Genomic DNA, 27840 nt, shown 5'->3' on the forward strand with positions numbered 1-27840 from the left:
TCCTTCAATTCCGACTTTCACTGCTAATTCCCTCCACCGAATAACGAAAACAATTTGCACGCCGAACTAAACGCTGTTAAATTTCAAACTGGTTTGTCATGAGCGCGCTGATATAAACACACGCACGCCCGCTGATTTTCATAGCCAGTAAGTTCACCTGCATTGCGTAACACGTGTTCGTCCTCCATGCTGCACGCCGCGCTCTGCAAAACGCTGCTACTGAGGCCACACACTTAATATATTTCTAAAAAACATGGTTTTTTCATAGAAATTGGCGGTCCACCACTGCCATGATAATACCTACTGGCATCACAAACAAATCGAAGTAATAAAATTCTTGATATGATAAAAAAGTTATGACCGTGGATGGTCTCAAGTAATATCTACACTTTTATGGTACTTACAATTTTTTTAAGAAAAAATTTCAAGGTACTATCCGACAAGAAGATCTAGGCAATAACCGGAAGTCGCTAGTGCGGTTAAAAGTGGGAGGAGCTTGTTAGTTCACAGTTTTAACACGTGGATAACTCATCACTAATCGGAAGGTACTTCAATCGGAGTGCGGTTAAAAATGGGAGGAGCTTGTTAGTTTAAAGTTTTAACACATAACCAAGAAGATCCTGTCGGACAGTAGTTTAGGTTTTTTGAGTTTTTATTTTGTCCTTGTTAAATAGTCTGCGACATTACTTTAATATAGTTTTTTTATCATATTAATACAGAATTCAATCAAACAACAAATTTTTTGACAAACATTTTGACAAAGCCAATCAAAAAATTGGAACACAGCGTATAATATTTTGCATTTTAATAATTTGTCATTTTAGTTTATGAATATTAATTGCTTTCTCAATCTCCGCCTTCAGTTTTTCATTATATTTCCTCAAGCCCACTTCCTGCGTAGTGAGGTTTGCAGTCAAACTATCGGCTGCTTCAAAATCTTCCCTGAAATTAAAAAAAATACATCTATAAAAGACATCATCAGTTGAATGAAAATAGATCAAATTACCTAAAAACATTTTTAATCAATTCACTGCGGAGAATTTAATTACTTTTTAATTACCACATTTAAGTAACATGCTAATTATATCTAATGGCCCCTTAATCAGGAGACAACAGCTATGGCGTTCGCGCTCTAAGGATTAAATATTTATGTAGGAAAATTATATTATGTAGTAATATTATCATTATTATCATTTCACATCACTAAGGATTGATTTAACATTAGCTTTGTAGAAACCGGTGATTTTTTTAAAATTAATAATAACACTCGTAAGTAAAGTGCAAAAATCATAACTTGAAGTGTCGTGGTGCTGCGATATATTATAAAAGGATTGCGAGTATTAGGAGACTTTTTTCCCCTTCTGTGGTTCAGATTGTGTTGAGATTGAGATTCTACCTACAATGAAAAACAATACCAGATGACAATATTTTTCCAATCTGTCGGGATTTTTTAGTTATATTGTAACACTGAAATATCAAAGAATATCTAGCTGTCATTGCAGCGACTCTATCATCGACCTTATTTATAGTCTCAATGAGGTCATTTTGTTTTTTCTTCTTCGCAGTAGGTTGTAACACGACTTAATCATCCTGCTACAACTTTTCAACACTTTTTGCATTATTGACACAAACTTGCAGGACGCACAAAATAACGAACGTCAAATGATTGCAGGGCAAGGGAACGAAGAGGAAAGGGATAGGGAGGATTGTAGTTTTCGAAACGCTACACTTCACGTTATACTTGAAGCAGTCTACTAAGCAAATTTTTATGGTATGAAATTCGTGGAAAGGCTACTTACATCACTACCTTGACTGAATCCAGAGCGACGTCTTTATTAGCGGGCTCAAGGAAAGAAATTTGAAGGTCTTTTATACCATCTTCAATTATTTTGATATCCCTCTCATTCGCAGTCGCTTCATTATTGATGGCATCCACTTCCACCTGGAGCACCTGCTTTTCCTGAAAATGAGAAAAAAACATTTATGATGGAAATGTCACTTTTATATTTCTTCAATGAGATTATAATTACAGTAATTAAAATATAATAATAATAATAATAATATTTTATTATTGACCACGGATTCGCTATTTCATAAAAATTTCAGTAAGCGGCAATAATCACTATTTTATAATGAACGGACCAAATGGATGAAATCACCAAAAAGGTACGTCCTGCCTAATTATGATTATGGCCATATTTTGTAAGTAGAATTATTATTATTTCAAGAGAAGTGAAGTATAATGAGTGGAAATATGATTTGGCATAATATTTAGAAGCAGAAGTAAACACTACTTACATAAGCAGCCGGAGCCTTCCTAAATTTTTCACTGACTTCATTCAGAATCATCTCATGATTTTTCCTGAAAAATAACATACCATTAAATAAATATTAACCACTTGCGACAGTGATGCAGTGAATTAACTATATAACGACATGTAAAATGCGTGAATCAATGTATTGATTTCTAATTCTTTAAAAAAAATATAAAACAATAAAAGAAACTTTCCAAATGTAAATTATTGGGTACAGTTCGGTTATGAGGAATACAGCGGAAAACACATTTTGAAAACACCCGATATACTGGATTATTTTGTTAGTTTGGGTTAGTTTAGGTTAGGTTTGGTTAGATTAACAACAAATAATCCAGTATATCGGTTATTTTAAAAATGTGTTTTCCGCTGTATTCCTCATAACCGAACTGTACCGTATTGTTGTACCCAGTAATTTAAATTATTTAATTGCAAAAATATAGTACAACATTAAATTCTGGCCGGCACGTCATCACGGCAATTTGTGAACTAAAGATCACCCCTGTTCTTTCATGTGAATCACCTTGCCCCTTTCATTTTACTTACATAATATATCGATGGTGCAGATCACAAACCTTCTATGTCAAATTTTATGATTTTGACTTTATGGTATCAAAAAATCAACAAAAATTTAACGGATCTGTTGAACTTCACCTCCTATGTCAATGAGAAATTCAGCCCAGTTTATTGATCTTTTAATTAAAACTCCTATGTCATATTCATCGTATTATGCTGCAAACAATGACATTAATATGGACGAATCATCTGGGAATAAAAATGACACTCACTTTTTTGTCGGGTATGGCATAATCTGTTCTAACGCCATTGCAATAAAGGTGATATTTTTTATAAATTCTCGATGCTTTTAGTCGGGTCTGCCGAACGGTTCAGTTCAGTTCAGCTCGAATGAACATTGACACTAGAAACACTATTCTAACGCCATTACAATAAAGGTGATATTGCTATAAATTCCCGAAGCGTGATATCGCATAATGGAAATTGCGTGACGTCTACCTATACATGCAAATTTACTTGCTAGCTACTGTACTGAGTGCGTTGTCCATTAATAATGTCATTGGCTGCAAATAAATCAGTTTTAACCTTCCCCTATAAAATCGTATTTTTTGACTAAGGAGGTTTATGATCTGCATCATCGATATGTATCAACCCCCTCCACTTCCATTTTTTCACAATACATACCGTCGCTATAGGATTTGTTTCCCGAATATCCATTTTTGTCGAAATCGACATTTTAATGCAGTTCAATTTCTTTTATCGAACTCTACCGAAATCATTTATAAAAAAAATATTTTTTTATCTAGGAACAGAGATATTTTTTTGAATAACCCGAATACGCCATGTTAAGTTACAATTACTCCGTGTTGTTCTCCCGAATGTCCAACTATTCGTACCTGAATATCCAAGTTAATTTCGGTCGAAATAAATCTCTTGCTGAGTTTTTATTTCCCGAATATGACTTTTAGCCAATCAAACCGCGCTGACGCCGTGCATCTCGCTCCCACATTCACGCTGTCTAGCTCTAAAACAATCACGCCCACTTTCATATTTTTCGGCCGTCTGGAATCCTCTTTCAAATTTCGTCTTATTGATATTGTTTTTAAAGTTACTATTGTTTTAATAGTGAATTCATCTAATTTGAAGAGATCGTTTATAGCTGATACATCACCAGTTTGCCCTGAACTTATAGTAAAGTTATGGAAGTGAGTATTTTAACCTAAATAACTGCATTTTGTTTTGATAAATGACACAAAATCCCAACGGTTATATGAATTCTACAGTATGACCCGGCAACTACTATGACGTAAAAAATAATTATTATTTCAAATTATTATTAATCAAACATTGTTTGTCTTTATTTTACTTTTAATCTAGGTATTTCTATGAAAATAAAGGCGATGCTATGATTTATTTTTGAATGCGCTGATAGTTAATTTAATTTAATATGTATGTTAGTAACTATTTATTTGGTGAATATTATATACTTAGGATATTGGTACCTACCTAATATTAGCAGCCAATGGTAATTAATTTATAGATGCTATTATTTTGTGTTGTCATTCCAATAGTAAATATATAATATTTATTTGGTGGTTTGTAATAAGTTTAATTGTTAATTATAGAAATATATAGGTATAATAATATACAGATATATATACATAGTTTTTTTTTTTTTTTTTTGAAAAAGAATTAATATAAAATTGTTAGCAAGTACGAGTAAGTACCATCATAAAATATTGGAGAAATCCGTGACGTCGGTTAGTAATTGAAGTAGTAGATACCTACTTTTATTTAATAAACAAAAACCGATCGCCAATAGTCGCATGATTTTGAAGAATACTGATGAGCAGGTATTAACAGGCCAATAGTTAAAGTTTGTCGTCATAAGTATGTCACCTCGTAGCATAGTGGATAATTCGTGGACTTGGTCGTAAACCCAGGAGATGCAGGGACGATTCCTGCCGGGTGTCTTACTTTTTTCAAAAAGATTTTTTCTATTGGTTTTAATATATTTTCTCAGAAGTGATTTTCAAAATTATGTATGTTCAATAATTAGAATGGTACATTCTTAAATCTTGTGAATTATTGGTTGAATAAAAAAAAAAGATTATTAAAAACTATTTTATTACTTATTACGAAAAAAACCGAAAAAAGCGAATGCCGCATGTTATTATTACCTACGAACTTGGGTTATTACGATCATTAGGTATTTAAATAGTAAAAGTAATCATTACCAATTATCGTGTAAATAAATATTACATTTGAGGTGCGTACTTTTTAACCACTCAGTAATCCGTGGGCCGTGCAGCAATACGCTACGGTCTTAAGTCCCGAACGTCCATGTTTTGTCCCGAATATCCATTATTCTGAGAGAGCGCAAAAAATTTCCCGAATATCCACAACGAGTACTTGTAAATAAAACGCATTTTCTGTGCATTTACTGATTTATACCAGTATATTATTCTTGGAATCTATTCTTAGATAATGTTGCAATCATACAGTGTAGAAAGAATGATTGATACATCTACTGATATTTCAATATACGACAATGAAATTTGTTTTTCGTCTCCTGAAAAATTGACATTTGGTCTATTCGGGAAACAAATCCTATAGCGACGATACAGCACTCTGGATGTCAGAATAATATAAAGGTGGCATTATACATTGTAAGTACAAATGTAATAATTTTTTATTGTTTGCCGAGTAATTATAGGCGACTTAATATTAATTCCGTTAAAATTACCATACTGTTAATTGACTTCACATTTACCATGAATTTAAATGTGGAAACTGTGAAAACCATCATAATAATTTTAAAAGCTAAGTAGATACAACTTGTCACATGTCTCAAATACTATGCGGGTGATCCAACGACCTGAAGCTTGCAGACACAACATCGATATTAGATTTAAAAGATATATTTATTGAATGAAATGAAAAAATTTATATCGCTTGGAATGGCGTTTCAAAAAATTGGGCCACTTCAAAAATAAAAAGAGAACAATCGGAGTGAAAAGGTTAAGTAATTGTAAACATAAATTCTGCATTGATAATTTTCCTTAACCTTAAAGAACAAATATTGGACATGGTCTTCAGTCGGAGTGGGACGGTATAAAGTATCATGCTCCCAATTCCTACGTATGTGTGTATTTGATAATACTCACATAATTTCTCCCCTTTCAGTCTGTTTCTCGGCCAGAAGACAGTTTAAGAATTGATTTTCAGCTTCGGTATTGGACACGTCTTCGTGCTCTAAATCTATCCTCTTCTCCAGGCCACGCATTTCAATTTGTAAATTGGCTTCAACAAATTTAATAACATGTTCAATATATTGTAAGTGATACAACAATTAAGGTGTACACATTTATATTTTTATAAAAATCGGTGTTTTTTTTTTTTTAAATGAATACAAAATATTAAAACTATGTAACTATGAATTATTAGTCGAAAATATTTTAGGATAAGCTTATAAAACCTAATAAACCAAATTTTAATAATAAATAATACGACCATAAAATATATGTAATAATAAGATGGGGTCCTGTGACTAATTCACATTTTATTACATTTTTTTTACAATTTATCACAAGTTTATCTTTGACTTAAAATAAAAAATATTTTTCTTTTTTATGTTTTCAGATAGGTACAAATTTATTAATTAATACAGTTGAAATTGTAAATTATCAAAAAATGTCTCAAATTGCAAGCTTCGTATTTTTCCGCTCGGTGCCTCTGGTAGGTAAAGACATTGCCTTAAATTGCTGTTTAGAAACAAAAATTAAAAATAACTCAATACTATTTATCCCAAACAGTTTTACATAAAAATAACTTACTGATGTGACAATAACATGTTATTGTATTACTTATTATGTTTTATTACAATGCCTAATACTTTTTACTATCACAGTAGGAATATTATGGTGTAGACAAAATCTGTATCCTTAAATGATATCTATATTGAGGGTATTGAGTATTTTTTAATCCCTGCTCCTCCCATTGTCATAATTTTTTTGTACTTACCTACCTCAACATCGTCCTAGGATTAGTTTGTCGAAGCTCCATTTTTGGCATCACGCTTATATAAATAAATATGAAAGATCTTCAAACATTGAAATATAAGGTAACGAACTTTGATTTTCTTGACAAATCCTAAGGCAACGCAAATTAGGTCATATTTTTGAACCCCCCCCCCCCATCCGTTGAATATAGAATTAAATAGGGATATTTTTCTCACAAATATTTTATTCTTAGAAAAATTGTCACGTTTTCTATTATTATGGAACAACAATAATATAACCAATAAAAGGTGTTAAAGAAAATCCTTCTTCTATCTATTCATTTTATTAGGGACTTGAACCTCTACGATGCCAAATGAATATAGCAGCAGTAAAAGTAGATTATTTTGATGCAGATGATGAACTGACCTAGCTCGTTTTGATATCCATTCCTTATCTCTTTGGCCTTGTCTATGTCAGCCAGCAGCATTTCAAAAGTTTTCTCCAAATTTTCAGAGTGCACATCTAGGGATGACAGTGTATTGTCCTACAATAAATACATACAACCGACACCATTATTAATTAAGTACATAATAATTATAAAAACCTGCAGTGACACAGATGATGTTCCTACTTAAAAGTTTTTCTTCCAAAACTAGTCATACTTATTAAAATAGCACCTGTACATGTGCATGGATTCACTGGCATCTGTGTGGAAATTAAATTATCGCGATAATAACTATTTACATGTAATAGTGGTGACTGTCTCGCCAATCTCATTCTTCAAGCCTAAGCAGGACGCGTTGTTGTCATTGTATGGTGCTATTTGATAGGCTGTGAAAATCGATAAACATCAAAATGCGCTGTACGGTGTAGTTTGTATTTTTTCTGGCTGGTTGGCCATTATCGTTCTACCGCGCATGCGCATACGTCATAGTAAAAATGCAGAAGCTTCTGAAATTTTTTGATCTATGCATGCAATCTTGCAACTTCCACGATCATACGAGTTTACATGTGCATTTTCTTGTTATAGCCGCAATAGTGTCAGCAGTAAATCCATGCATGTGTAAACGAGCTATAGACATGTACAATAGGATGAATTTGTAGGTGTCAATTTATTATAGAAATCAAACTCATAGAAAACCTTTTCTAATTCTAGTCCAAAATCATATACATACTAAAACCAGAGATGTTAATCTTCTTCTAGTTTGACGCAAGCAATTTTTGTATGCAAACAAATATATTTGTATGAAAATTAAAGGTTTCAGAGGTTCTTTTTTGACTGGTTATCTTATGTTTAGACCCCATATTTATAGATTCATCAACATCTTGGCAGAGACCGACAGCTATAACATGAGGCCCAGCATGATTGTTGCCGGTGTATTGCAAGAAACCGCTACACCTCATTACAGGTTACGGTTGTCTGTTTCTAGAAAGACTATTTTACCTATCATTATACAATATACAGGTTGAGAAAATTATCAATTTTGATAATTGTGAATCGAATTGATTTCATGAAATGTGATTTAACATTAGCTCCATATTATAATGCTTATTTAACTTGTTGACCGCGGAGCTTTTAATTACATTTTAGTTACCGTATTTAAATAACATGCTAATTATATCGAATGGCCAATTAATTGGTGTACAACAGGTGTTCTGTCCGCGTGGAAAGGATTAATGTTTTCGACTGGTGATAATCATAAGGGCCCGTAAAGAGCAACTTTTTATGGCACTACTGTTGAACAAGAACTTCTTGTCCACGTTTTAAAACTGTGAATTAACAAGCCCCTCCTGTTTAGTTAATCGCACTTCCGTTTTTAAATGAGGAACGTCCCTAAATTTATCATTTCATTTACCGCTTCCGTGGTATACAGATCTATAAATTTTACGTAATTCGATGCTCTTTAATATATATAGTCTCTTTATCTATATTATAGTCTCTGTATCTTTAGTATATAAAAATATGTCTAAAACGATCAGGAAAAATATTAAAATTATTATTAATAAACTTTTTGTTTATTGTGAAGAAGAAAAGGAGTCGTACCTAAAAAGAGAGCCGATACATTATTTAAACACGTGTCGCCGCCATGACAGGTATGTCACTAAGAAGTTTACTATATGCGACTACAGCGACTTCCAGTTATCGACGAGATCTTGTTGTCGGACAGTATGATACGGCAATTGTGTTGCCGTTAATTGTTCCGCAAAATATGAAAATAGTAGTCTATGCTGCTGAATTTTTCCATATATTGCCCATACATTCTGGCAGCATAGTCGGTAGATATATCGAATATCAAATGCAATCAAAATAATATTATTATGATGTTGTTACTAATCGTCAATTCACACTACATACCAACAATGAAAAAATGGACAAACGACAGGGTATTGGAGCTTGTTAATAGGGTTTATTTACGTCCTGAGCCATGAAGAGAACTATATAAAGATCCAAATATGAAAAGGGCAACTATCAAAGCTACACAAACCTGTTGACAGGATCTGGAACAATGTGAACAATTAAAGACTCGAACACCCTGAATAAATATATTTAACTCATGTATGACTCTCCAGATGCCAAAAATCAAAGATTGATTGGTAATAAAATATGATAGTACCTAATCGATGTTGCTTTCTTATAACTTTACTTTCTTTTTATTTGCTTTAATTATATTTAACAAATAGGTAAGTATGTACCTACTCAAAGTAAATTTTTGGCATTCTGTTTTTAAATAAATAATTATCAATAACTAATTCCTGGCTTATAGGGATCACTTATTGTTTCATGTTTGTTTGAATAGGACTGGATCCAAATCCTTCTTTTATTTTTAATTTGTTTATGTGATTATTTAGGTCGATATAATATGCTGCAGAAACTTTATTGTCAGCCATTGTTGCTTTATCTCAAGGCACTCATGTACTCACAAAATACATTAGCCTCACTTGCCCCGGCACTGATGTTGAATGATACATTGTTCAGCAACCGGACAATAGTTTAACCATTTTTTCTGGCAATAGCGCCAGCAATCTTCAATTTTTGATGCTAGTTTACGAGCCCCCTTTGACAATTAAATTATATCTTATGACAATTATATAAAAAAAAAACAATAAAAGTTCTAATTTTGGTTAAACCGTTGATTGTAATTAAATTAAGTATTTATACTGACTTGCTCAACAGCAGTTCCTGTGATTTCATCGATTTTCTCCTCCAATTCTTCCGTACAGTACACATTGTCATTTAAATCTCCCATTTTAAGCGCAAAACGTCGTAATTTCAGAAGAAAATTAAGAATGACATCGGTTCCCAAATCTCTTATAACAAAATTCAAATTTGGAACTATTTAATAATAATAAAAAATGGTTGCGTTCAATTTTATTGTCGATGGAAGAGGAAATGTATTTTGAAAATAATTCAGAATACCTAGGTATTCCATGTTTCATAAAGATTGAATTATATTTTAAACATATTAATAAAACAATAACTTGTCATCAAGTACCTACCTTTTTAACTATTTTTCAATACTATCATATCGCGTAAGAATAATATTATTTATTTATTTAAGAAAGCAAAATACTGTGGAAATAAAAAATCAAAATTCAGGACGTTCTCCACAAATTATTATTTCTAATAAAATATATTGTTTGCAAATAATTGCACTAAATAAATAAAACTATTATTTAGCCGATTTGACTTTCTTATATTATCTATGGGTTTAACCATAGACTAAAGAGTGTCTGGTTTGACATTTCCAAAATAAAAAGAAAAACATTATTTGAAGGTTTGTTCTCCTTGGTCCTTTTATTTATACTGGGGAAGTGCAAAGGAAATGAAATTATAATTTTCTAGTTTGATAAGAAATTAACGCATTTTAATTTATATTACATCGTATAGTCGCGCTATTATTGTCCTTGGATGATTTTTCATAGACGAATGAGATTTTCGATTGCTGAAAATTTACTAAAAAATGATTAAAATATGCTGAAAATCCCAAAAAATGGCAAATTCTCAAAAGCGGGCTAGGTCCAGGCGTCGACTAGCAGCTGTAACATTCTTATCAAACATATCACTCGATGGCACATATCGTGACACTCGTTTGGGCCAAGTTCCAAGAGAACCACTGCCGGAAACCATTCAAATCACGGCTGACGATGTGCCTGCTGGTATTACCGAAGTAGACGCCATTTCTAAAGCGGTCAATGAAGCATTTTGTCGTAATAAAGATTCGCAACATAAAGGCAGTTTGAGGAAGCAACGTAATTCGATATCTCGTAAGACACCGACAGCTCTAAGAAGGGCAAGTGTTGTCGGTAGGAGCCCCGACCATCAGTCTTTAAGTTCTGATTCTGAGAGTGCTATCACACCTGCCAAAGCTCCATTTGTTGGAGGGCATTCATTCAGAGATAGGTATGTACTAAATTTGTTTTCACGTATGTTAGGTGTAATAATCGAATAAGGGGTCCTCCATAAATGTCGTCGCATGGTTTTCGGTATTTTTAACACTCCCTCCCATCATTGCCACAAGTTCTTTTGGGTCTTTTTACTGGTTCTCCGCCACCGCTCGCTGTCATGATGTCAGTGAGCGCAGTGTTGCCAACCGAACAATAATTATAGCACATTTTGGTTTGTGTACTATTAAAAAAGTAACATTTTGGTCCGCGCACTATTAAAAAAGTATAGTACGTCAAAAATACCACAATTTTGAAAAATGGAATTAATTGAATTCGCCAGTTGTGCGAATATTCCCCATTGCTTATTTCATTGCGTTTAAAAGTTATCTATATTGTCAATGCTTAAAGTTCCGTAAAATGTTCGTACTTCAATCACAGCAAATAGCAATAACGTGAAACGAGGGACATAGTAAGTATAATCTATATAATATAAGATTTCAGTGTGCGATATTAGTCTATTGACGTAGTCTTGCGTTGTATACTCTAAAAAACTAACGTGACAGTTAATGACGGTGGCCGGTGTTAGCATTTTTCGGTCGTAAGAGGTGTTTTAATAAATCAGGGCATCGGAATTTCTCGAATTCTCCGTTATGTTTATGTGACATGCAAAAAACTTACATTCCGTCCTATAATTTTTGCCGAAATACTAATGTCTTGGACCGCGTACTATAATTCGATGAGAAAAAGATAGCTGAATTCTAAAATGGCGACCGACAGATAAAGACGACGGAGAACCAGTAAAAAGCACCGATCCTTTAGTTGCCTGTCTAAATTAGGTAACCTTTTTGAACCCCCCCTCCCCACCACCAGAATAAAATCATTGAAAATTATCAATTCCAGTATAATGTTCTTACACATAAGTAAAATCACCACTGTCACTCCTAAACGGGGCATAATAATATATTTCTTCACAGTGTACATTATCAAATGTTTCATTTATTAACAATGCATGTTTCCAGAAGTACGAGTCAAACCGATCAAGGCAGAGGTCGCTTAGGGTCAATTTCTAGTCAACGAAAACGTGCACCACTTTTAACAAACTCGTCTCACACCACGAGCATTGAAGATCGTCATAACAGCAGCAGTGAAAGTCTTAATATCGGTAAGAGATAAAGACGTTGAAGTATATGAAAGTGAAGCTAAAATAAAGGACTCACCGTCTACTTTTTCGCATTGCTGGTTTAATTTGCAGCAAACTTCACAATTTTTAATCGCGGCTGTCAGAAACTGCAAGCATTCTAACCAAATTTAAACATAGTCTTATTATCATTGAAATTTTATCTATATTATTATTATTGTTATGCTGAATCTGTGTAGTTTTAATTTTAAATGGTATAATAACAATAAGCAGCAATGATGAGTGAAAATGAGAAAAAGGCTATTAACATGTATTGAATGTGAACATATGATAGTTAGAGATAGAGAATATTAGTTAGATAATAGTTAGAGAAAATTTATATGAACGATCACAAATATGTCAAATGCTTAGGTCATTTACTTATATCGAAAAATGAAAGCAAATATGGCGAATATGAACAAGCCGTCGTGTTTCAATTTATTCCAGTCTGCCAATTTACAAAATATTAATTTTGTTTTGGTTACCAAATCTACCACCCTAAAAATGTAAAATTTCATAAGGCTCCCTCTTCTAGTGATGTGGTTAAATTCTTTGATATTAGACAACTTTTTATTTCTACAATCCATGTTCTCAAACCCGAGGGTAGGAATTTTTGCAATATGCAACGTCTTCTTAATTTCATCTGACACAATTTATTAGATACAGTTACTAACTTCTGACTTAGGCCCGTTTCAGACGGGACACCGGTGTCGCGCTGGATATAATATAGGGGACCTTTGTATTCGCATAAAGGGGCCTTTGTATTATGTTAATGAATGCCCCAGAGCTAGTGAGTCAACGCATAATTTCGCATTATAAATTAAAATATTAAACTGGCTGCGGTAATAAAAACAAGTGTATTGGCGGCTTGAGAATGTAGCGGCCGACGGAAAAGTGTACCGGACACGCGTTGACTCATTAGCTCTGGGGCATTCATAAACATAATACAAAGGCCTCCTATATTATATCGAGTGCGACACCAGTGTCCCGTCTGAAACGGGCCTTAGGTTCAGTGATTTTTTTATGAATTGTCATCTGTGTCAGCGTAAAATGTAGTTTCTTTATTTTCATGATTCTATTTATTCACAGGCCGTCTAAGGTCAGGAGCTGCTGCGTGTATACCGGAAACTCAGACTATCGGAAACAAAGAAGTCCGCATTATCAAGCTTGTCAAAGGGATAAAATTCAGAGACGAACGCCTTGTTCTAGCCACCGAGAAAGGTGTTCCTTTCTTGATCTTCTCGTCTATACCGTACACCAAAGGACAACGCCTTGGAAGGTATGTGTATCTCAATTATGAAATACATTTGCGATGTGATGATATTATGTACCTGCTATCCAGTGAAAATGCTTTGTGAATCCCATATTTGCCATCGCACATTTGGCAAAATACACTATTTCGATTGACAAAGATGTATTTTCATTGATGCATATACTTATTATGACTTATTCAAACTGATTCTACGGATCATTCAGGGCCATGACCAATAATAATTGCACAGCTGTCCTCCGGGATCTGCATCCCATACTCTCCTCTCCAGTCAGTTACACTCTGCTTTTCTGCGTTGATATAATATTTATTAGATTCAGAATGAGATGAGATAAACTGTTTATATCAGGGTTTCTTAACCTTTTTTGACTAGTGCCCTGCTTTTGAGCCAAACTGTACGTGGCTTACTAATTTAAAGTTGCAAGGTTTGCAGTTTATTTATTGTTTTAATGTTGTCGTTTATGCTATATCAATTTATTGTATGACTCATACTTAATAGTTACTGAAGTTAATATTGAATATTTTTAAATGCTTTCTTTTATTTTTGGTAATTTGATAAAATTTGATTTTTGTCCATTTGCCATGTAAAATAAAATTTATAATTTAAATTCTCATTGCCTTATTTTTGTTTTGGGACCACTTCAGACCGGAACTACGCAAAGATGGCGTCCGCAGGCGAAATACTTCCGGACCGCGTCCTTTGTCGTCGATCAATGACGTCGCAATTGATGCGTTCGATTTGCTCGGAGTAGAAAGAGGCGAAAATGGTCAAGAAATGTCTTATGGGAAACTGCTGGTGCCCACTCGTCTCCATTTGCGGGATCATCACAGGAAGTTGTGCGACAATGACGGGATTATGGACCTCACTTACAATGCTGCCCTTGCGGTGCATAAACATCCTCACATTGTTGCTAGGTATTAACATGTTGAATATATATTTTTATATAAGTTATGATGGACTCATACCAAGGATTTTTATATATCTACTACATAGGTTACAAGTAGGGATTCCAATCCCGGGATCCCGAGCTATTTTCAATACCTATGAATCCCGGGATTGATAAACATAATCCCGGGATTTCAGGATTGATTTTTTTATCAATTTTTATAGAGAATAAAATAAAAGCGAAAATATAACAGAAAAAATACTTTTAATAAAAAATAACTACATTTGAAATAAACTGAGTTTGAATGAAGTTTGCTTTATACCCACGTGTAAGTTGCTGATTCATTTAATTTTTTCACGTAAATTATTAAAAATGAGAAAGATTGGGAAAAAACAATACTTTGCACTTTTAACAAAGTAATTCCACCATGGCCTCATACGTTTTACAGCAGTTTCATATTTGGCTGACTAATTAGATTTATGAAGCGGAAAGGCCATAAGTACACCATGATTATTTGCTTTACTATTTTAAATCTCGCTAACCCATTCATTAAGTCTTTACTATCAGAAACAGCAATCTCATATTAAAATCACATTATTATTTATATATACTTATATATATATATATATATTATATAATATTATTTACTCCATTAAACTTTTGTATTTCCAAGATTGAACGTAGATATACAATATTAACAATACATATATTAAATAGTATAAATTATACTAGATTTATTTTTGACCGATTTTATCAATGTTATGTGTAAATATAAAAAAATTATATTAACAATGGAAAAAAATGCCAATCCCGGGACTGGTCCCGGGATCCCGGGATTGTCAAATTGTAATCCCGAAATCCCGGGATCAGAATTTTGGCTCGGGATTGGAATCCCTAGTTACAAGACTTAATGCCTACATATCGTCGTTGAAACTAGAAAATTGTGTAACTCCGTTTTAATCGAAAATTGACTTTGAATGCCATCTAATGGCCGTTGATAATATCTATCCATCTTGCAAATTTTGTAATTCCAGAAAAGTTGTAACATTGTTAAATCATGGATGATTTAACTCCAAAACCATATATTTGTATAGGAAACCATAATGTTTTTTGTCTCTCCTGTAAAGTAGTGTTTATGGAGTTACACAATTTTCTAATTTCAATGACGAATTATGTATTGCCTCGCTACCCAAAAGTGTAATGAAATAGATTGGACTTCAAGATGTCGCCATTGAAGAGATTATCAACATGAATTGTGTAGATTATGTATCTATTATAATTATTATTATTAAATATTTAGAGCTAATCTTGAAAAAGTTTTTGCATAGTATGCTTCCAGTTTTTCATTATTTTTAAGATATATTTTTCTTTTAATTCCACTCATTTATAAGTATTAAAAATATATCTTACTAATCATAAATCACTTAAAAGGAATACATTTTTTATTGACTACTGTAAATATATGAGAATATGGAGAATTTTTTTCTAATGGCGGGTTCTGATAATTTGATTTATCAACTAAAATCAAACGAAAATGACCATGTGACCATTTTTCAAACTCAACTACTCCAACTTTATCTTTCAAGTTGTGAGTCATCCTTACTTATATAGCTGATTATTACAGATGTAATTTCATTGTGGGTGAACTGTAGTCAGTTAAGTTGAATCGCCGTAGTCAAAAGCTTAAAATGGCATTAAATAATATTAATTAATACACTTTAAAGTGGTCAGAGAGTGTTGTTTTATATTTTTCGTATCTATACAAAAAATGTGATTATGGTATGGAATCATAAATTAGACGCCTATAGAAATCACAATGCTCGGTAAAATGCTTTATCTTCTATCGCGAAAGAACTAAGCCTAGTTTATTTTTTTCTCAAAATCCATTTCATAACCCAAATAAGACGTTTTGTGTGTTTGTTTGTTAATCAATTAGAATATAAAAGAACAGCTAAGAAGCAAAAATGGATGACAGATGAGATTCTGTCTTTAATGGACGAAAGAAGAAAATGGAAAAATAAAAATGAAACTCAATATAGGAGAATTTATAATACCATAAAAAGTTAAATTCGTACAGCTAAAGAAGAATGGATGTCCAACCAATGCAAAGAAATTGAAAATCTCCAACGAAAATACGATTCCTTTAATATGCACAAGAAGATAAAGGAAACATTGGGAATTACGAAAGGAACCTTATCAACGATCTTGAAAGACGAAGAAGGGCGTATTATATTAGATATAGAAAAGAAGCTGACTCGTTGGATTGAAAATCTGTTTGATGATGATAGGGGACCTATTGGCTATACTTTTAATGAATGTGAACAAGCCCCATGCATAAATAGGGCAGAAATAATAAACGCAATACGAAATTCTAAAAATGGTAAAGCTGTCGGCCCTGATAATATTTACAATGGAATGATAAAATGATTAGAAAAAGATCAATTAGAAATTCTCGTTGATTTGTTTAATAAAATTTACGAAACGGGCATAATTCCCGGTGATTGGTTGAAATCGACATTCATCACTTTACCAAAAAAGGTAAATGCAAGGAGTGCAGCGAGTTTAGAACAATAAGTTTGATGAGCCACATGTTAAAAGTTTTATTAAAAATCATCCATAATAGGATTTTTCGAAAATGCGAAGAAGACATGGATGACACACAATTTGGCTTCAGAAGTGGTTTGAGCACTCGCGAAGCACTTTTCAGCCTGAATGTTCTAGTGCAAAGATGCCTAGATGTTAATGTTGATGTTTATATGTGTTTCACTGAAGAGAAAGCATTTGGTACTGTTAGGCATCCTAAACTTCTCGAACTCTTACAGGAGAAAGGCATCGATGCAAGAGACATTCAACTGATAGCTAACTTATATTGGAATCAAACAGCGAATATTAAGATTGAAAACGAAATCAGTGGAGAGGTAAAAATTCGTCGCGGTGTAAGACAGGGGTTTATATTGTCACCTTTGCCATTTAACATGTACTCGGAAGCTATTTTCAAGGAAGCCTTACAAGGTGAATCGGTGGGTATTATGGTTAATGGCAAACATATTAACAATATACGATATGCCGATGATACTGTGCTGATTGCTGATAGTTTAAAGAGTTTACATCAACTGGTAGAAAAGGTTAATGAGGTCAGTAATTCTTATGGTTTAAAAATGAACCTCAAGAAAACAAAACTATTACTAGTATCAAAAACAGCGACACCAGACACCGACACAAATTTTGTCATTAACAGCGAACCAATCGAACGTGTGACCCATTATAAATATTTAGGTACATGGGTCAATGAGAAATGGGACCAGTCTCAGGAAATAAAAATTAGAATTGAGATCGCAAGGAGCGCCTTTCTCAAAATGAGACGCCTCCTTAGCAATCGAGATCTTAACCTAGGTCGGAGACTGCGTATGGTACGTTGTTATGTGCTCTCAATTCTTTTCTATGGTAGGAAGTATGGACGCTAAACCAAGAGATGTCACGGAGACTTGAAGCTTTCGAGATGTGGCTGTATAGACGCATCCTCAAAATTCCTCGGACTGACCGGGTGACAAAAAATGTTGAAGTTCTCAATCGAATGGGGAAGGACCGAGAAGTTCTACGTAGTATCAAAACCAGGAAACTACAATACCTCGGCTACATTATGAGAGTACAAAAATACAGCATTTCCCAACTCGTCATTCAAGGAAAGATCAATGGGAAGCGTAGCAGAGGACGGCGCCGCATTTCGTGGCTTACGAACCTCCGTGATTGGTACGAGTGCAGCTCCACCGAACTGTTCCGGGTAGCAGACGACAAAGATAAGATCGCCTTGATGGTGGCCGACCTCCGCTAGGGGATGGCACAATAAGAAGAAGAAGTGTGTTTGTGGTACATTTTGATTTTTTTTCTTATTTCTTCATTTAATAACACAAAAACCACATGAACCAATGCATTTATTGTCATTTTGTTTCTGTCATTTCGATATTCACTGAAACATGTAAACAAAAAGTTAATTCGATTTTAGTTAATCAATACCGCAGCGTTCTCACAAAAAAGCAACATATACATAGAACAGAAAAACTTTATGATAAGGTAATGAAAATATGTGGGTACCCTACTTTATTTTATTAAACATTATGTAACAGCATTGCAGAACAATTGGTTAAATTAAATAATATCGCTGTATGAATAAATTAATATATGAATTGGCCACATGCAAAATTGGGATCCTCAAGTCATCAATAATTATTGAAACAGGTCTTAAACATTTATGTGTGAAACTAAATAATTGATATTAAATATGCCATTTCTCACCATTTCACCATTTCAGCCAAAATGAATATACCAAAGCAATAAATCAATATTCCTCAATGACATCAAATCCTTCGATGGTTAACATAATTTAATTATTATACTGATCGATCAGTAGACGGACAAACGTTTTTCAATGTGTTATGTTGGCATTTTTGGGACTGGAATTGAATGATTGGTTGTGCGGCAACAGTGGAAACAGCGTGTCATATTATAATATGTATTTTATGAGATTATTTTGAATGTTATAATTTTTAAATTGCAGGACAAAGTTATTGACTCGGCAGATGGATAAGAAATGGTAATTTTTTATACGGAATGCTAAGTATACCATCGTAGAAAATAGTACATAGTTTGAAGTTATGACCGACGTAGATCTCACTGTTTGTACTGTACTTATTATTGATATGGCAATAATTCTGTATTGAAAAAAACTCGTCCCAATAATAAAAGCTTTATTTATATAGTTTATTAAAATGTTTGTAAGTTTTTATATCTTGCATGATTGCATCCGCCATACCTAGATGATTTACAAAAAGATTCCGCAAAATATTCCCCTAATAAAAGTAATATAGTAGGTATGTATTGGCTGAAAAGTCATAAATGTAGCTTTTGGTACTGTAAATTTGTATGCTAAACCACGTAAAAAATAATTGAAATGGCAACTTTAATTTAAATTTTACACTTAGGCACGGTTAATCCATATAAGTATGTACATAGGAATAATTTAATCGTAAAACTAATACATAATAATTGTGTTAATACTAATAGGTGTGTACTTAAGAACTTAAGCACATGGATTATATCCTTTGAGTATTTAAATATTCTTGTCAAGAAGTGTACATATTAATTTATTTGGACAGTATAATATTCAGCAATAATAATTGACATACTCAAACAATAAGCTCATTCATTTGAAATATGTCAGCTATCTACAATATTATATTTTTTATATTCAAAATATAACTATAAAATTATGTACAAAATTTTTGATAATGCATTGTATATTCTGTTTAATATATTTTAACGACATAAGAATAACATATGAGGATAGTCTGAAAAGTTTGGTTTTTTTAATGAATGACATTCTTTGGAACAAAACCATTTTATTTTTTCAATATAGACCCATGTTAGGTTTGCACAATTGGCCCAAAGATTTTCCAATTTTTTCATACTCTCTGAAAAATAGTCTCGGTCGAACTCTGCAAAATGCATCGATGACATCCTGCTTCAACAATTATTTTTGAATTGTCTTAAAATGGTGAAACCAGGTATTGTCAACAGTCAAAAGTTGTTGCAAAAAGCCTTTTGGATTGTGATTGAACATTGACAAACACTGCCCTGAAATGTCAATTCATTTATGCATTTTTGGTTGTCAGCTTTAGGAAATTGTGCACCACTTGAGATGGCAACAGTCTCAGAAATCTAGTGTACGTGCACTCGGTGGACTTCCATAACAATGCCACGAGTCTATAGCGGAATTCATCTTCAGTGATAGTATGACTACGCTTCAACTCATTTTTCCAAAAATTATCAGTCTTCAACACTCGTACAGTCGCCATGGTTTTCATCTAGTTCACCCTTGATCTGTGCAATCGTTAACTTCTAAAAATACAAATACGTAATGAAAACGTTTTATGACGGGACCGGCTTTTTTCCATTGCTGCGACAAGTGTATGATTCTGATGGCTGAATTACACGTCAGATCTGATTGAAAATTTGACAGAAGTAATTTGAGGAGTGATACTAGCCAGCCGTGATTATACTTTATGAATCGTGCCACCGTCTCATAGAAATTTAACAAACTTTTCAAACTGCCCTCATACACTGCAACATCACATTTTTCCAAAGTTTATACCTAGCTTTATAGAATGATGTATTCATTTCTTATTTGCTTGGCTGTTATGAATGAATTAAAATATTATTTACATAATATGTTCTCAGGAGAAAAAAGGGATTGAGGTTGGTTTTTAACTGCTCTGCAGTCTAAGGTGCTTAGTAATGCAAACTTTTTCATTCTACTGATTTGGACAATGATTCTCTATTTATTGATCTTCTGATTTAAATTTAAAAGATCTTATGTCCATTCCCCACTGTGATCTTTCAGTCGTCGAACTTTGCTTAGGCTAGAGCTAACCTATTTAAAGATAATATGTTCAGTATGATCAGTGGTGGAACTTATCGATGTGGCACAGTGGCGCACCCAGGGGGGAGGGGCAAGGGGCCCTGGCACCCCCCAAACATGAAAATTATCAGAATGATTTTAAACATTGAAATTGAAAGCCAATAAACTATACCTTGGGCTTAGACAAATAAAAACACGGCAAAAAAATGATTTTAATTTCTAACATAAAAATTTCGAAACACTGATGTCGGGTTTTTCTAGAAACCCAATCCTTAATGGAACTGTCAAAAAAATCTCGGTGTCCACCCGAATTCCAGAGTGGTGGTGTATGTTGGTCATGGCTGGGGAGGGCTGACAGGGCTCTAGCCTGGGGGCCCGGTGTGTCGGGTTGACCAGATAAGTGAGATAAACACACATAAATTAGCTTTAATAGTAAAAAAAAGTCTAGTCTAGGCGCTATTATACTTCATAGCCATGAACATTTTAGATTATGTAATTGTGCAATATATTTTCTGATTATTATGTGTCGACACTTGACAGCTCCATTATTAAAGTAGATGTATTAAAAATCGCCAATAATTCACTGTATAAGTACCCTTAATTTTAACTAAAACACAATTTGAAAAACGTTAATGTAGTATTTCACACTACTTTTAATATTAGCGGTAGGTAGGGGGCCCGCCAAATATCCTAACCTGAGGGCCCGTTTCAGGATGTGGGGACCATGGTGTAGGTACACCGAGTGCAATAGATAAAAGACTGATAAACGAGAAATTAGGCTGTGTTGTGTTGAGTAGGTTTGTGTATAAGATGCGCTAATACTTTTTTTGTCCATTTTCAATTAATATTTTGGAACCTCAATATTAAAAAACCAAAAATCGACCATAAACATTCGGCGAAAAGAACGACTACACACACTAGTCGGTGGTAAAGAACATTTTTTTGAGTGGAATTCGGCATAAATATTGTAGCTCTCTAGACTAAGCGGGTAGCACAGCCGATAATATTTGAGTAATGATTTAGCATACTAGGCACACATGTCCAGCATTGTCCAGCAATCCTCCAGTCGCTGATGACACGCTCAACGGTTACCGCCGTTATGCCTCCAATTTAATAAAAACTAGGAGAAACTGTACAAATATACCGCCGTGTATTGTGAAAATATGTAAAAGTAATTATATGAAGAAGAAAAAGAGCCTATGGGACTAATTTACATTCTCCTCCTTGGCCCCCCCCCAATATTAAATCCTCGGTGCGCCACTGATGTGGCACAAGACCCAGCAATGTGGAAACCCAGGTCCATGGAGTAAAATTTAAAAGTGCAAGTGCAATTGGTATAAGAAATTAACTTTATTCTAGGTTCATTATTTAGGAAATATTTTCTCGTAATGAACGGTTTGCTGAAGACGTATCGTTTTGTATTAAACAGTGGTGACCATTTTAATTGAAGTAATCCCTTACTCCGCACATATGCAATATGCTATCTAATGCAAATCAACTTATTTGTGTCATTGAATGATCAATCAAAATATTTCTATACCCACATGAATTTTTTTTAACCTCCTATATGTGTATTCCCTAATGTTTATGTTTGTTATTTCAGGTTAGAGTTAATAAATATTATTTATATAAAATAAAATTATTCAGAAGATGAGTTTAGTTTTTTTTACAATATAAGTATGTAGTTACTTAAGGACGGAGGGAGGGCATGATAAATTTTTATGAGAGGGGGCTGGAGTTTGCCACTGAGTACTGTATATTGTATTGTGAATTTTGTAAAATAATGAATTGAGGTGCTGAGGATTGAACGAATACAAGTGCATCGGTGACCAAATTGAGTAAATCAACTGCAAAGTTAAATATGTAAGCGATTGTGATTTCTACATAACAGTGTTTTCAAAATTTCTATTCTCATTCATAAAGATCGTTTATTTTTATTTTATATAAAAATTGATATTTCTTTATGTTCATTAATGTTTTTTGCTTTAAGAATTATTTGAATCCTGTTTCACACATAAATAGGTATGAATGTGTTGAACTGCTCCTTGATTATTTATCACTTGTACTCATTGAATCCTCAGCGCCTCATTTATAGTGCCTTGTTGCGTATAATATGTAAATAAAATGATTAGGCATAGTACGACATTCATATCGAGTCTTCTATGTCACCACCGTCGTTTCTGGAACTAATATCCTCCCCCTGTATTTACTTTCACCGCTACTACATTCCCCACGCCTGTAATTCAGTGTGCGTTCGATATCGAGTATTATTAACATTAAAATGCCTAAACCTTTGCAGAAGCCCACGAAGAGCATTATTTCGACTGTAGAAGTATTGTTGGAGGAGAAACAGAAAATAAAGTTTTTAATTCCTCAATAGTGTCAGGATTGAGTATCTGCGATGACAACTCCAAACGCGAAGAGCATGTGACGTAGAAGATTTGATATAGAAGTTAGTCTATAGGAATATAATATTTTAGTTGATTTTGAAATGAATGATACTGTGATTTTTTGTTGTAAATAATATAAAAATATAGCATTGATAATACATACTTGGTAATGTGGAAGTGGCTCATTGTAATTATTTTATTATTATTGTACATAACAATTCTATTATCCCATGAAGTTGTGCCTTTCTATGTAGGTATGTGGATTGATGTAGGTACAATCACATCACAAGGGTGTGTAATAGTGAATTATTTATCATATTTTGTATATAGGAACCTATTCAAATTAATCATACATATTTTCTCCATTCAGGTAACATGCTATTTGGACTGGTTTAATATTATGTATATTAAAATAAATGATTAAAACCTGGTTTGGTTGGCTTCTTTTCAGGTGTTTCTCATACGAATCATCTCAAAGAACTGCAGTACCATCATCGCCTCCACATTCTCATCCATTGGACGCCAAAGCTTTTGAATGGGATGAAACGAACATTTTATCGCCCAAGATGGTAAATCTGCACTCATTATCAATCTACTATTGTAAAACTTTTCTTAGCATCTCGGTACACTCGTAACATAATAAATGTAATTAGATTTCTATCAAAACTATCATTTCACAACCATTATTATTCATATAAATGATAAACACCATTCCCACTGCCAAAGCATTTTATCTAAACTATCATAAAAAGTATACTTGATCTTACTGTACTAAATAGTTGCACACTATAAAAATGGTAGGGGGGAGGCGGTATTGCCAACTTAACGACTTTCTCACAGACTAGCATTTAGCTGCTAAACTGGCATCTGGCATGTGGTATTAATCTAGCTGTTTTCATATCACGATTAGTTTTGTGTTTATTTAAATGCCAATTTTCAGAACTCAATCCTGTTAGTAAAATTCAAATTCAAATTACAGGGGACATTATTAAATTTTCAGTTAACTATTTGATTTGTATGAAACAAACATTAAAGTTCAATTATCTCTAAACTATAAACATAGGTACCACATAAGCATGAAGCACGAGAATAGACGAGGATAAATACCCCCACTCTATGTGCACACTTATTATTATCACATTGTAAATGAAATTGAAATACATTCATTTGTCTTCATTATCTCTTGTTATAGGTACAATATTCACCAAATTTACTAGATGATCCAGAACTGATTGCCGGAAAACATAGGACATTGTTGACATTTACATCTTATATGACATCTGTGATTGATTACGTGCGACCTCAAGATTTGAAAAAGGAACTTAATGATAAATTTAGGGAAAAATTCCCTCATATTAAACTTACTCTTAGCAAACTTCGCAGGTCAGCATATATTATTAACACTGTAACTTTAATTTGATGTTAAACCAGAGCTGGAAATAGAACCAGAACCAAATCCTAGGATCCTTAGAACCCCTTAATTAATATGGAACTGGAACCGGGACCAAAACCAGATTCCGAATCTTGAGTACTCCAATCCAAAAAAAGGAATCCCTTAAAAATGACAGGGTCCATGAGGTTTTTTAAATTCTAGATGGGGACTTTTATAATATTTTTATTCCATTATTGTTGATCATCGTTCACTGATGCTGGAGCCAGTTATTTAAAAAATCATTAAATAGTTTATTCCGACGTAATATTTTACAATTTTTTGTACTAATGTGTTTCAATACTTAAGTGCTCGATATATTCATATCTTGATAAGAAAGACAAAATATATTTTTTTATAGACGTCTAATTGAGGTTTCGAATTTAAATAAAACATCCATAATCTATAACTAGAGAGGGGTAAGCACATATAGGTATTATTTTTTTAAAGAATTGGAATTGTGATTTTAAATATAATGTAAAATGAAAGGGAATTCTAACAGATTTTTTTTAAACTTATTTAACTGAGAAGGTAATTACATATATTATGTATGTATCTAATTTAATCATTCTTTATGGGTGTGATGACTTTTTGATTGTTTCTAGTATCAAACGTGAAATGCGCAAGATTGCCAAGCAGGACTGTAGTGGACTTGACCTATTAACAGTCGCCCAAGGCTATGTCTACTTTGAAAAGTTAATTCTGTCTAATTTGATTAATAAAGACAACAGAAAGCTTTGTGCTGGAGCCTGTTTGCTTCTGTCAGCTAAACTAAACGATGTGAAGGGAGACCCGCTTAAATCTCTCATAGAGGTATGTACTTTGTGGTGTTTTTTTTGATGCCTCGAAATTTAGCTGTAATGATTTTTCATAATACATACATATTTCTATTCCTTGAATAATTTTTTTAATTAAATTTATACCATTGACTTGACTATACATACAAATTTAAATTCTAATTACTGGATGTATTGTATTATTCCATCGGTTTAAGCAACCTAGGATTCACCTTTTGTTATCTTTAGGCTCTATGTATGTCTATTTGCCTATGGTAAATATACAACTAACAATTATCAGTTATTATATACTAAACTAACATATTAAAAGATCATTTTTCTCCTACCACTTTTCAACATTTTTTGCATTATTAATACGTTTAAACACTTTACACAAACTTGCAGCACAAATAACGAACTTCAAATTATTGCCCGGCAAGGGGTATGAAGAGGAAAGGACTAGGGAGGATTGTAGATCTCGAAACCGCCACACTTCATGTTATGCTTGCCACAGCTAGTTCATTTTAAGGTTTTTATTTTCCCAATGAAAATTTTGCATATTTCTTTTTTTCAGCGTACCGAAAGTGTGTTCCGTCTGAACCGCAAAGATTTAATAAACTGCGAATTCGCCGTGCTGGTAGCTCTAGAATTTGGCCTGCACGTGCCTCCGTATGAGGTCTTCCCGCACTACCAGAGATTGATGCACGAGTCTTGACGCATCACGCAGACATACATCCAATTGTGTGACAGTTTTATATGTTGAAATGTTTGTTTTTCTATTTGTGAGATTCTAGTTTTATTCTATTATTATATTTTATACAAATTTACGCTTTTGTTCTCAACACAAACATACCTGACCTGGCAATCCAATATTTCAGTCTCAAGTTTTCTCAACAAAACCGCGCTTCAAACAAAAAATCTTAGAAAGATTATGCTAAACTCAATTCGTAAATTTAAATGAAGTCATATATTAAACAATTAAATACATACATTAAATTCGTACAAAGCTCATTTGGATGATGCCAATTACAAATATTGCAATGCCTTTGTGACGTAATATGTTGTAAAACGATATTATGCTTTGTCGTCATGACGATGTGAAAACTAGAGATGAGTCCGAATGTGTAATATGGCCATTAGATGTACGATGCTACATTATCTGGATCATGAAAGTAATTATCAATAAATATATATCTTGTTATGTATTGATATAATATATGACGGTATTTTAAATATTAGCCAGAAGGGGTTGGGCAAAAAATTCCGATAATCTCTTGAGCTATTCAGGACTCAATTACATAAATGGATTACCTACTGAATCCGGATAATCTCTTCACTGTATAAATTTTAGTTGTAAATATAACAATACATAATATGTCTCTATTTTTGTACTATTATGTACACATATTTGCATACCCTCAATGCAATGCCTTTTAATACAATTGTACATTATAGCCAACAAATTATTTTGAATAAGTAGTTAATTGAGAAAGAAATCATATGAGTTTTCTGTGTTTTTTTTTAGATAAACATTTACATGCGTCTGTATAAGAAAACTTGCCGTATTTAAAATTATTGTACTTATATTCGCTACCTGATTATGTATAAATTATACATTAAAAATAGTTTATAAGGGAAGACATCAATTTTATTCAAGGAATTCTATTGAAAAACTATTTGTATAAGAATCTATTATTTTACTATAGGTATGCTAATTTATTAAATATTTCATCATGTAAAATCGTTTGGATTGTTATTTTGATATTGTTTCTGTATACAATTTAACATTGTAATAGTATTGTTCAACCTATGACTATGTTCATGGTAGGCAATAACTCTATTTTGTTTATGTATTAAGTATAATACATATATAATTTCATGGGACTGTTGAAGCTCTAACCCAGGGGCGGGCAAACTTTTTGGATGAGGGCCAAATTCAAGTATTCAAAATGAGCGGCGGGCCGCAAGTAAAATACTATTTTCAGATATACACTATTTATTATCACGAAAAATAAACATTACAAAAAAATTAATAATATGAATGAGACTGTTGTACATTTTTTAACATTTTTTTAAAATTCAGGTGTTAATTTTGTAGTTGATATTCTTAAAACTGCTTGTAAATGGGCATCGGAGATATTTGATCGTAAAGAATTTTTATTGAGGTTCATGATCGAAAATGTTTGTTCACATGTATAGGTTGATCCACAAATAACGAACATTTTTCTTGCATAATCTTTAAGTTGGTCGAATTTGTCTGAATTAAGGGCATTGTAAAATT

The 27840-nt window shown here is 33.0% G+C and overlaps 2 protein-coding genes across 3 annotated transcripts; one reads left to right on the forward strand and one right to left on the reverse strand.

The window, feature by feature from the left end:
• Window positions 1-659: 659 nt before the first annotated feature.
• On the reverse strand, window positions 660-10113 carry LOC147066547 (uncharacterized). The gene is made up of 6 exons (XM_085955638.1): window positions 9994-10113; window positions 7256-7373; window positions 5996-6131; window positions 2299-2362; window positions 1800-1960; window positions 660-942 (listed from the first exon to the last, which is right to left on the reverse strand). The coding sequence occupies exons 1-6, from the start codon at window positions 10075-10077 to the stop codon at window positions 816-818; spliced, it is 690 nt and encodes a 229-aa protein (XP_085811764.1). The 5' UTR covers window positions 10078-10113; the 3' UTR covers window positions 660-815.
• A 459-nt stretch (window positions 10114-10572) lies between these two features.
• On the forward strand, window positions 10573-27566 carry LOC147066548 (CDK5 and ABL1 enzyme substrate 2). Of its 2 annotated transcripts, XM_085955640.1 has the most exons (9): window positions 10691-11231; window positions 12235-12377; window positions 13482-13671; window positions 14308-14577; window positions 19105-19140; window positions 23806-23923; window positions 24547-24737; window positions 25389-25596; window positions 26134-27566. In XM_085955640.1, the coding sequence occupies exons 1-9, from the start codon at window positions 10822-10824 to the stop codon at window positions 26272-26274; spliced, it is 1707 nt and encodes a 568-aa protein (XP_085811766.1). In that variant the 5' UTR covers window positions 10691-10821; the 3' UTR covers window positions 26275-27566. The 2 variants fall into 2 exon arrangements, with proteins under 2 accessions (XP_085811765.1, XP_085811766.1); XM_085955639.1 differs by lacking the exon at window positions 19105-19140 and having other exon boundaries at window positions 10573-11231.
• Window positions 27567-27840: the final 274 nt, after the last annotated feature.

This window comes from Rhyacophila brunnea, unplaced genomic scaffold, assembly GCF_057557595.1.
Source record: "Rhyacophila brunnea isolate RB1 unplaced genomic scaffold, BYU_Rbru_1.0 scaffold_5, whole genome shotgun sequence".
NCBI lineage: Eukaryota > Metazoa > Arthropoda > Insecta > Trichoptera > Rhyacophilidae > Rhyacophila > Rhyacophila brunnea.